This window comes from Podarcis filfolensis (genome assembly GCF_964270895.1).
Source record: "Podarcis filfolensis genome assembly, chromosome: 7".
Classification (NCBI taxonomy): domain Eukaryota; kingdom Metazoa; phylum Chordata; class Lepidosauria; order Squamata; family Lacertidae; genus Podarcis; species Podarcis filfolensis.
The window spans coordinates 2,755,075-2,767,678 of NC_139603.1; the positions used below are offsets into that span (position 1 = coordinate 2,755,075).

At 47.5% G+C, this 12,604-nt stretch overlaps 1 protein-coding gene across 2 annotated transcripts in view; it reads right to left on the reverse strand.

The window, feature by feature from the left end:
• SLC24A3 (solute carrier family 24 member 3) overlaps positions 1-12,604 on the reverse strand; it is a 184,218-nt gene that overhangs the window by 8,036 nt on the left and 163,578 nt on the right. For both annotated transcript variants that reach the window (XM_083624467.1, XM_083624466.1), the window contains exons 14-15: positions 11,325-11,439; positions 10,585-10,697 (exon numbers count right to left, since the gene is read on the reverse strand). In XM_083624467.1, the coding sequence (XP_083480593.1) occupies positions 10,585-10,697; positions 11,325-11,439 (228 nt within the window). The remainder of the gene's footprint in view (positions 1-10,584; positions 10,698-11,324; positions 11,440-12,604) is intronic.

A 12,604-nucleotide genomic window follows, 5' to 3' on the forward strand; every position in this document is an offset into this window, starting at 1 on the left:
GTGCTAGAAGGAATGTGGCAAGGCGGTACTCCCAATCCCCTTGCGTCATGCGGCGAAGGGTGTCCTTGGTGGTCTGCACCATGCATTCTGCTTGGCCATTGGTGGCAGGGTGGAATGGCGCCGAACGGATGTGGCGGATGGCGTTCTGCGCTGTGAAGGTTTGGAATTCTCCTGACGTAAATGCAGTCCCGTTGTCTGAGACGAGAGTGTCAGGGAGCCCGTGGGTTGCAAACAGCCTGCGTAGTACCCGGATGGCTGCGGACGTAGAAGTGGACGGTACCAGTGCGACTTCCAGCCATTTGGTGTAGGAGTCCACCACTATGAAGAATGTTTTCCCCTGAAAGGGGCCAGCGAAGTCCACATGCAGGCGTGACCATGGTGCTCGGGCGGACTCCCAGGACTGGACTGGGGCCCTTGGGGGATCTGGGCGGGATTCTTGGCAGGCCTGGCAGTGTTTGACCCAGGCCTCTATCTCTCCGTCGATCCCCGGCCACCACACATAACTCCTGGCAAGGGCCTTCATTCTTACTACCCCTGGGTGTGTCTCGTGTAGGGCTGTGAGGACCCTTTTGCGGAGGGGCTGGGGAACAACGACCCTGCTTCCCCATAACAGGCACCCCTTGTGGGCCGACAGTTCATGTTTGCGGGTTGTGTAGCCGGCGAATTCTGGCCCAGGGCTGCTGCTGGGCCATCCCCTCCACACCCAGTCCAGGACCCGGGAGATGACCCTATCTTTCTTGGAATGGTGTGCAACTTCTTGTGCCTGAATGGGGCGCTCGGGAAGCAGCTCCAGGCTCATAACCTCTTGTGCAGGTGCTGGGTCGGGGCCTGTTTCCGGTAGTGGTAGCCTGCTGAGGGCATCTGCATGGCCCATCGCCTTCCCAGGGCGGTGAATCAGTGCATACTGGTAGCTGGCAAGGAAAATTGACCACCTGAGGACGCGAGGAGACAGCACTTGGGGGGGTCTGCTTTTCGGGGGCAAACAAGCCAAGCAACGGCTTGTGGTCAGTCACCACGGTGAAGGGCCGCCCGTACAAGAAATCATGGAATTTTTTTACTCCCTTCACGATTGCCAGACCCTCCTTGTCGATTTGCGAGTAGTTCTGCTCGGTTGCGTTGAGTGTCTGGGAAAAGTATGCCACCGGTACCTCTCTTCCATCTGGGAGTTGGTGTCCCAGGACAGCGCCAATGCCATAGGGTGAGGCGTCGCATGCTAGCACCACCGGCAGCCTCTCGTCGAAGTGTGCCAAGACCGAGTTTGAGACAAACAAGTCCTTGACTGCCTGGAATGCGGCCTCCTGGCGCTGGCCCCACACCCAAGGGGCCCGCTTGTCCAGGAGTCTGTGTAGGGGCTCCGCTACCGCCGCCTTGTGGGGAAGGAAGGAATGGTAAAAGTTCAATAGTCCCAAGAAGGCCTGAAGTTCAGTCTTGTTCTTGGGCGCTGGGGCATCACAAATGGCCCGTACCTTGTCCCCAGTTGGGTGGACCCCTTCTGCGTCTACCATAAATCCCAGAAAGTCCACCTGAGGCACTCCTAGTAGACATTTTTCCCGCTTCACCTTGAGACCCGCCATCTGGAAACGGTGCAGAACGGTGCGGAGGCGGTCCTCAAACTCCTCTGGTGTGGGCCCGGCAATCAACACATCATCGAAGAAGGGGGTGACGCCAGGAATCCCTTTAAGGAGAGAGTCCATTAGATTCTGGAATATGCCTGGTGCCACGCTGACACCGAATTGCAGCCGCTTTACCCTGAACGCTCCTCTGTGCGTCACAATCATCTGTGCCTCTGCTGTGGCCTCATCTACTGGCAGCTGTTGATATGCTTGGGCCAGATCCAGCTTGCCAAAAATTTTCGACCCAGCCAGGGTAGCAAGGACATGGCTGACCACTGGCACTGGGTATGCATGGGCCGTGAGGGCCTTGTTTATGGTACATTTGTAGTCTGCGCAGATGCGGACCGAACCATTCGGCTTGACGGGTGTGACGATTGGGGTTTCCCAGGGGGCATTAGGCACTGGCTCCAGCACTCCTTGCTCCACGAGTCGGTCCAATTCCTCGTCTATACGGGGTTTCAGGGCGAACGGGACCCGGCGGGCCTTGAGCCTGACCGGTCGTACTGCGGGGTCAAGCTGTAGAGCAATGGGGGGCCCGTATACTGTCCCAATTTCCCATCGAAAACCCCTGGAAATTCCTTGCATATGGCATCCACGTCCACTTGTAAGGTAGTGTGGTTCACCCCGGTGACGGCTAGCCCCAGTGGTCCAAACCATGCCAATCCCAGTAAGCTAATGTAGGGGCCCTTGACTACAAGCAAGTCCAGTTGCCGCGTCCGCCCTCAGTACTGCACCCTGAAGGTCCCCACCCCTATTGTGGGGACCTTACGTTTCTGGAAGTCCCGGAGGGTGAATGGGACCGGCCTGAGTTTGGGACCCCCAGTAGGACACAGTTTCCTTAAGGTCCTTGCCGAGATTATGGATAGAGTTGAACCCGTGTCAAGCTCCATGTGGCATGGGCCCCCCTCTATCTGTACCTCTACATAAATTTTCTCTACGTTGGGGTGGGGCAACTGGTATACCTGGAAGTCCGTGAGCTCCGTCGAGTTGCCTTGGTGCGTTGGGCCCCGGGACCTGGGGCTCTTGGATTGGTCATCTGATGCCTGGCGTCGGGTGGGCCGAGCCCGACACACCCAGGTGATGTGTCCCGATTTTCTGCACTGCCTGCACTCTGCGTTGCGGAAACGGCAGGTCCTCCTCTCGTGATTTTCTCCACAGCTTGCGCAATTCCCTCCTTCTCGTCGAGGCAGCTGTGGTATGTGGGCTGCTTGAGTGCGCTGCTGTACTCGGTGCACCTCCTCCCTGTTGGATCCTGAGTCGTCGGTGAGGTCTTCGTGGTGGACCCTCGGTTGGGACGGCTGGCTCGGCCGTGCCTCTTGCGTCGACCTCTTGGCAGCTTCCGTTGCCAGGGCCTCCTCCAGAGCGACCTGGAACGTTAGGTTCTTATTAGCGTAGAGGCGTCGTTGCAGCTTCTCATCCTTCAGGCCACCGACGAGGCGGTCACGAAGCATGTTCTCCAGCTCTGAGAAGTTGCAGAATCGGGCAGCTTGGCGGAGAGAGGTCACAAACCCAGTTATGGTTTCCCCAGGGGCTTGCCGCTTTGCGTAGAAGGCATTTCGACGAGCCACCACTGAGGGCTGTGGCGAAAAGTGCGCCTTCAGCTGTTCCATAATTGTTTTGTATGGAACAGTAGCAACGTCTTCAGGCGCAAGGAGAGCCCGGGCGATTTCAAACGTCTCCTCTCCGCAGACGCTGAAGAATATTGCCCTCTTCTTGGTGTCTTCTTCATCGGTGACCCCTTTGGCTTCTAGGAGGAAGGTGAAACGGGAGGCGTACGCTTCCCAGTCTCCAGATGCTGGGTTGAACGGCGAGAAGCTGCTGTCGGTTGCCATTCTGAGTTCCTTGTGTCCCGGAGCTGAAGCCTGGATACACGGTGCGAGGCAGCGGTGCGGCAGGTGGCGGTACTGCGGTGCTGTGTGTGGCAGTCAGCTCAGCGGGATCCCACCTTCGTCGCCAGTGAAATATGCTCAGAGTCGCAAAGTGATTTCATGCTCTTTATTCAGCCCATAGTGGTGAGGAGGAATGAATGAATGTCCCCTCAAAGTATCTGCTTTATATACATTATTTACACAATGGGCTGCACATGATTGGCTAATTCCGGAATTCTACTGTAAGCCAATCAGGTTGTGGATTCACTTCTATCTGGAGCATGATTGGGTGGTTCCTGCCAACCAATCATACTACTGCATTGTTCTAGGACCAATCAGACTGCTGCATTCTGAATCCTATTGTTCTAGGACCAATCAGACTGCTGCCTTTTGGATCCTATTGTTCTAGGACCAATCAGACTGCTGCAGTTTGGATTCTATTCAACTCAGTACATAACACCATCCCAGCGAGCATACGAGCCAGAACTATGATGTAGCTTCCATTTATTAAAAAAATATTACTCCCAGTGCTTTCCTTCTAGAAAAAGGCTGCTGGTACTCACCATGAAGTTGTTACAGTAAGTGCAACACTTTTAACCAGTGCGTTTCTTCTAGAAAAAAAGGTGACTGTACTGCATACCCTTGAGTATCCCCAGGAAAAAAGCAGTACACATACCTACACATCTCAGTATTCCTGTGGCTCTCAGAGTCTCCCCTGGTGTCCTACTTACAGAGAATATCAATGGAATAACAAGTTTCTGCAATGGAAAAACCAGAAAGTAGGAACAAGGGCACACTCCATTTTTCACTTCTACTCTGGCATTTGGTTCAGGAGAAAGTGAGGTAGTGCTGCTAAAGCCAAAAGCAATTTGGATACAGATTCCATACAAGTAAAAACATTCCTTATCGCCACTAATATATTTTTATTTCTGATCATCTCTAGTGGCAAATACCTTGATTTAATGGTTATGACAGTGTCCCTATTAGAGTGGACAGTGGGAAAAACAGTCTTGTATGTGAGGAGGGAGTATTAGACAGCGAATGTCTTTCATTATGTAGGATTTTAGCCACTCCATCTTCTCTTTCCTCAAGCACAACTGCTTCCTGGATATTCTGTGTCACACCTAACACCTGGCACATATAAATCCACACTTTGATGCAAACTGCATGTGCAAATTGCACACATCGCCCAGTCAACATATGCTGGTGCCAAACCTTGTTTCTGCCAACTCAAGGAGAAAGGCCCCAGGGCCAGGGTGGGGTGGAGCATGGTTGGATTCAATGAGCCAAAGGAGAAGTAGGGCAAAGTTGGTCAAAATATGTCAGTGTTGAATCCGGTTCTTGTGCAATGCTGAAAGGTAACTTGTATGTAGCTCAGCAGGTCTCTTACTTGCTTAGGTCAGCAAGACAAACAAACCAGGTCCAGAAACTTTAATAAGAGTCAGGGATTGGCGCCAGACCTCATTGGCTTAATGCTGAAACGAGGCTTCCTTAGCTGGTATAACTAGTCTTCCTGGAACTTCCTCCTTTAGACAGAATCAGGTGGTGGCGCTGACATCTCCCAGCTCAGGTCATCAGTTCAGGAGCCACTCTGGGCTCAGGTTCCGGCCTGACTGATATGGGGCAGAGTTGAAAGAGAAGGGAGGTCTGTGACAAGGACCATATGGGCTCACAGACCACAGCCATTATTCCACTGTTTCCCAAATTAATGATCTAATCACACCTGATGGAGAAATGCATCAGAACTGAAAACCCTCAGAACCTTGACAGAATCCTTTAATTTTTGTGGTGAATGGTGTGTCCCATTTTGGAGTTACTGAGAATAGAGTTGTTGGGACATATCCCTGCCACACTGAGGCTCCGAGATATAGGAATAGCGCTGGATTAAGGGTGGTGCGGGTGGTTCCCTCACAGAGGGCAGCAAGCCAAGGGGGCATGAAACTGAGAAGATCCATAATTGAGAAGATCCATTTGGGGATGCCAAATTTTGGCCACACACAAAGAGATAGAAACTGTGCCACTAAGAAAAATACCCATGCCAATGCTAAGACTGAGGTTCAAAGAAGAACCAGAGAACTAAAGAACACCTGGTGGATAAAAAAAGCTCAAAAGATCCAGCACTGAGCTCACACTCATGATGCACAGAGTTTCTTTAAAGCCACAAAGATCATCTATGGGCCAATAAATCATGGCATATGCCCCCTACGCCCATCAGATGGTACCACACTTCTAAAAGATACAGAAGCTATTGCATTGCACTGGAAAGAACATTACCAACATCTCCTTAACCACAACTCCCCCGTAGCTGCCAAGGTCCTTTCACAAATCCCGCAAAAACAATTTAGAGATGAGCCTGCAGTATCTCCAAATCTGGGAGAGTTGTGTATAGCTATTAATCAAATGGAAAACAACAAAATCAGCGGACCTGCCGAAGTCCTCAAAGCAGGCAGAATTGAACCTACACAACAACTTCACAAGCTCATCAAAAAAATCTGGGAGAGCCCAGCAGACTTCAGGGATACCAAAATTAGCAATCTTTTTTTAAAAAAGATGATAGAATGGATTGCAGAAATTATTGAGTCATCTCTTTATTAGCTGCAACTGGCAAAATACTTGCAAGGATCTTAGCAAACCGTCTCCTAACTATATTTGAGGATACCCTTCCTGAATCCCAAAATGGTTTTCAACCTTCTAGGGGGACAGTGGATATGATTTTCACTGCCCGACAGCTTCAAGAAAAATGCAGAGAGAGAAACCAACCCCTGTATATGGCATTTATTGACCTGACTAAGGTCTTCGGCAGTATAAATTGCACTGCCCTGTGGTCAGACCTCACCTGGAGTACTGTGTCCAGTTCTGGGCACCACAGTTCAAGAAGGACACTGACAAACTGACACTGTCCAAAATGGGCAACCAAAATGGTCAAAGGCCTGGAAACGATGCCTTATGAGGAACGGCTAAGGGAGCTGGGCATGTTTAGCCTGGAGAAGAGGAGGTTAAGGGGTGATATGATAGCCATGTTCAAATATATAAAAGGATGTCACATAGAGGAGGGAGAAAGGTTGTTTTCTGCTGCTCCAGAGAAGCGGACACGGAGCAATGGATCCAAACTACAAGAAAGAAGATTCCACCTAAACATTAGGAAGAACTTCCTGACAGTAAGAGCTGTTGGACAGTGGAATTTGCTGCCAAGGAGTGTGGTGGAGTCTCCTTCTTTGGAGATCTTTAAGCAGAGGCTTGACAACCATATGTCAGGAGTGCTCTGATGGTGTTTCCTGCTTGGCAGGGGGTTGGACTCGATGGCCCTTGTGGTCTCTTCCAACTCTATGATTCCATGATTCTATGATTCTATGACTGTCCTTCTGAAAGTCGGCTGCTTTGTGAACATCCTTCAGCTCCTCCACAATAACATGACAGCAACTATTGTGGATTACAATGGCTCTCAAAGTCGGATCAGGCATTAAACAGGGATGCGTTATCACCCCAACTCTATTTATTATCTTACTTGCCATGATCCTACACATTGTCCAAGGGAAACTTCCCACTGGGGTAGAAATCATATATTGAACAGATGGAAAGCTCTTTAATCTGAGCAGGCCAAAAGCAAAGAGTAAGGTTACCATAAATTACATCATAGAGCTTCAGTATGCTGATGAAAATGTAGTGTGCGCACACTCAGAGGATGACCTCCAAACCATCCTAAATATCGTAAAAGAAGTTTACAGAAAACTTGGCCTATTGCTCAATATCCAAAAAACCAAAGTGCTGCACCAACAAGCACAAAAGAACCCCTCTGCAGTGCCACAAATCCAACCTAATGGTGCAATCCAGGAATGTGTTGTTCACTTCTCCTACCTGGGCAGTTATCTTTCCACAAGGGCTTACATTGACGCTGAAATCCAGCATCGCCTGAGCTCTGCAACTGCAGCCTTCTCCCGATTAAAGTTTGAGGACTGGGACATTTGCAGGGAAACCAAAATGCTTGTTTACAAAGCTATTGTACTACCAACTTTACTGTATGCTTGTGAAACATGGAACACTTATAAATGCCATCTCCAACACCTCGAAAGATTCCACCAACAGTGTCTCTGAAATTTTTTACATATCACTTGGGAAGACAGGCAAACCAATGCCAGTGTCCTGGAAGAAGCAAAGATCATCAGTGTCAAAGCAATGATTCCTCAACATCAACTTCATTGGTCTGGTCATGGTGTTCGGATGCCTGATTATGGTCTTCCAAAGCAACTACTGTATTCCCATCTTAATAACGGAAAGTGAAATACTGGTGGACAACAAAAGAGGTTTAAAGACAGTCTCAAATTTTTAAAATGTTGCATAAGCACTGATAACTGGGAAACACTGGCCTGCGAGCGCTTCAGCTGGAGAACAGCCTTTACCAAAGCTGTCATGGACTTTGAAGAAGCACGAATGCAAAGCGAACTCAGGACGAAAGGGAGAAACATGCTAAGAGGAAGGCATGTTTGGCAAACCCTCACCGTGATCAATTCCTGCCCGGAAACCTATGTCCCCACTGTTGAAGAATGTGTGGATCCAGAATTGGCCTCCACAGACACTTATGGACTCATTGTTAAAACCGTGTTCATGGAAGACAATCTTACTCGGCTACGAGTGAAGAAGAAGCCATATTACGAAAGTTCAGCCCTGCATAGGAATGGGGTTCATGCAAGGGAAAGAGGGCTGAATCAAGGTGGAGAATCACAGAGGGAGCAACAGGAGCTGACTGTGGAAGTGGTGAGGGGCTGTGTCCTCTCAGCAGCCAATTTGGGAGGAGAGATACACAATGGAATGTGACCAAAAACACTCCTTCAGTCAGGAGCAGAAGCTATAGTCTGCTCAGAAAAAAGGCCTACTGGCACAGATGACAATTGGGACAGAAAATCAATGCAACTTTGAGAGCTGCCAATAAGAGGGAGAATAGTGGTAAGTAGCAGCAGCAGCAACAGCCAACCCACCCCGCTTCCCTTTCCCAGAGGCAGCTAGTTAGGGTGGTCAGAAGGAGAGTCTTAGCCAGGATCCTTGCAGTGGGTGGAGGTCAGAACACACTACATTGCTGCTAACAATCTTCCCTGTCATTTTAAACTTTCTGCGGTCATGTGGTTTCATGAAATTACCACAGAACACTAACAGTCACTCCGAGCTTCTAAGTTGTGAGCATGTTCACTTGTTGTGGTTTTAATAACACTGTATAAATTTCTAGGAATTATATATATAGGCTTCACTATTAATTATTTTCTCTTTGTTGAATATGTTACATTAGATGTGGAATGAATTAACAATTCAGGGAGATTCTGAGTCACAGGAGTCATCAGAGACCCCCCCCTTTATTTCTAAAATGTATATCCTGTCCATCTTAAAATGATCTCTGGGTGGGTAACAGTGTATACTACCCTTCAACTTTCATAGCTGATGTTTAATCAGAAAGCCTGGTGAAGAGAAATGTTTTCAACTGGCCCTGATAACTAGCCAATGTCAGTGCCAGTCTAAGGTCTGGTGAGAGTGTTCCACAGCCTCAGTGCCACCACCAAAAATACCCCAATGCAAGTCCCAGAAGTCCAGACCTTGATAGGTGATGGTACAACCCAGCCTTTCTCAATCTTGGGTCCCCAGATATTGTTGGACTACGGCTCCCATCATCCCTCACCACTGGTCCTGCTAGCTAGGGATGATGGGAGTTGTAATCCAGCAACACCTGGGGACCAAAGGTTGAGAAATTATGGTCTAACCTATAGTATAAATTGATGCCCAATGACACCTAATTATCTCTATATTTGGTGCTGTCTGGAAATCTTTTCAAGATAGGAGATTTCTTCCCCTCCTAAAGCAAGTTTTATGGCTGAACAACACCTAGAGTTGCTTATTTATTTACTGACCACATGCTTTCTATGAAACTAAGTACTCATAGTAATTTATAGGTTAAAATATTGCTTACAATCTAAGACAAGATAAAGGTAAAGGGACCCCTGACCATTAGGTCCAGTCATGACCGACTCTGGGGTTGCGACGCTCATCTCACTTTATTGGCCAAGGGAGCCGGCGTACAGCTTCCAGGTCATGTGGCCAGCATGACTAAGCCGTTTCTGGCGAACCAGAGCAGCGCACGAAAATGCCGTTTACCTTCCCACCGGAGCAGTACCTATTTATCTACTTGCACTTTGCCGTGCTTTCGAACTGCTAGCTTGGCAGGAGCAGGGGCCGAGCAACGGGAGCTCACCCCATCACGGGGATTCGAACCGCCGACCTTCTGATCGGCAAGTCCTAGGCTCTGTGGTTTAACCCACAGCGCCACCCATGTCCCTATTAGACATTGTGGTGTACAGCTAATGAGTTGGATGCGGAACCAAGCTGGGTGTGACATTACGCTGAGTGTTTGGTCTGGCTTGGGGTTTTTTATATATATAGAAACAACAGCAACAGCGAATAGCTGACACAGGGAAGACGAGCTAGACTGGGACCATGACTGGGACTTTGGACCTGCCCTAATCCTGAATTGAATGGGATATTTCCATCCCATCAATGGGATATTTCACCCTAGAGCAAACAGCAGGAGCAAGAATGCTCAATTCTAGCTGGGTCTGTGGACAGGACAAAGAGTTGAAGTCAACCTCTGACCACACCACAGAAGAAGAAGAAGAAGAAGAAGAAGAAGAAGAAGAAGAAGAAGAAGAGGAGGAGGAGGAGGAGTAGGAGTAGGAGTAGTTTGGATTTGATATCCCGCTTTATCACTACCCAAAGGAGTCTCAAAGAGGCTAACATTCTCCTTTCCCTTCCTCCCCCACAACAAACACTCTGTGAGGTGAGTGAGGCTGAGAGACTTTAGAGAAGTGTGACTAGCCCAAGTTCACCCAGCAGCTGCATGTGGAGGAGCGGAGACGCGAACCCAGTTCCCCAGATTACAAGTCCACCGCTCTTAACCACTACACTACACTGGCTCTCCTGATCATGTTCGAGTCCAGCACTCCCCCTGTTTGCTTGCTATTTGTTAAACAGAAAATAAACCACGATATCACACAAAAGTAGCTGTAGCAATTTGTAAACATAAAAAGCGACTTAAAGAAAAAAGCGACTAAAAACGTAATACTTACATAGGAACCATAGTTTACTGCTAGAGTCTGTAGAGACCATGGAAGCCCCAAGCCAATCAGAATGTCAAAAACATTGCTTCCAATGGAGTTTGACACAGCCATGTCACCCATTCCTGAGGAAACAAGAGTGGTTTGGAATTATTTAGAAAACAAGAATTATTATAGACCCATCTTATGCAAGTTTGTTTATGTCCGAGTTGCAAGTATTATTTCCTTTGCAAAGTTCTCTCTTATTCTGCTTGCCCCATTTCCCCTGCTTTCTTTTAGGTGTCTTGATGCTCACTAATATGGAACACACAGGTCCAGTAGTTATCCACACAATAGTCTCAGAAAGTTCAACAGTTATCCACATAATAATGACGAGAATTTTGGTTCTTCATTCACACAAGCTTTTTTGCATGAGCCACCACAAAACATTCTACACTGCCTCTGATTTACTCAGTGGAATAAAAGGTTTAGACACCCTCAACTTCAGTAGAAGTATATGAAAGGCTTTGGTTGAGGTTGGTGCATCACTTTCATTTACTTATACTGAAACTAATCTGAAACTTTTTTGTCAATTCACTCAGTTAAGTTAGTGTTCTACCAAGCAGCATCCGAATAGCCTCCGATCTCCAAGTGCCTGCTCTATGTTACAGTATTTGTTGTGCATTTACCTTTAAGCACAGGCAATGGCTCCGTTTTAAAAACCTTCAACAGCTTCTTTGATAGCAATGTTTTAACAAACTACACAAACCTACCTTGTCTTGCTACAATTAAGCTTGCCATACAATCCGGGACACTGGTTCCAGCTGCCAGAAATGTGATCCCCATGATCACATCTGGAATACCCAAAGTATAACCAATAATTGTTACCTAGAGAAAATAAATGGACCGTTAGGATGCTTAAGCTCATTCAGAGCACATACAGATGTACCAATCTATAGGAGGGTTTTTCTGTTCCAGGAAGAACTCAGCTTCCCCTGCTCTCAACATAGCAAGCTCATTATACTGAGTCAGACCACTGGGCCATCTAATACAGTACTGGAGGCAGCTCTCTGCAGTCCCAGGCAGGAATCTTTCCCAGCCTTGCCTGGTAATGTTGTGGATTTAATTTGAGCTGTGCCCCTTCCAAATTCACCAGTTTAGCTCCAGATCCAGTGCTGATTCCCTCCCTTCTTGCTTCAAGAGAAGAGGAGGAAAAGAAAAGGGAAAAGAAATTTAGACATTTGGCACGTTCATCCCATTAAATTTATCTAATGGTATGAAGCCAGTATTTTATTTAAAGAAACAATGCAGGGTGTGGGGTAGGGCTTTGTGATTGTCATAAGAGCTAGCCAATCAGTACTTTGCACAGCCAGTCTTTGCTTATTTTCATGATTGCAAGTTGTTTTAAATTGTTTTTAAAGTTGTTTTAATACTGTAACCTGCTAACCTAACCTTAGGGTGAAGGGCAGATAATTAATAAAACAAAATATGATTCTAAAACAGATATTTAAATGGTCAGTCACTGAGGACTTGTGATTACTAAGACCCAGAGTAGTTTCTCAAAATCAAGTTAAGGAAAATTAATCTAATTTCTTTTTTTGATAGAGTTACAAGCTTGGTGGATCAGGGGAATGAGGTGGATGTACTGAAACTTCAGTAAGGCTTTTGACAAAATGTTCTACCCTTAAAAGAGGACCACAAACTTAACATGAGACAACAGTGTGACACAGCAGCAGAAAAGGACAATGCTATTCTAGGTTGCATCAACAGAAATAGAGTGTCCAGATCAAGGGAAGTAATAGTACCACTCTATTCTGCCTTGGTCAGATCCCACCTGGAATACTGTGTCCATTCTGAATGCCACAATTTAAGGAAGATATTGACCAGTGCAATATGTGCAGAGGAGGGTGACCAAGATGATCAAGGATCTGGAAACCAAGCCTTATGAAGAATAGTTGAGGGAGTTGGGTATGCTTAGCCTGGGAAAGAGGAGATTGAGAGGAAATATGATAGTCATCTTCAAATATCTTAAAGGCTGTCACATGGAAGATGC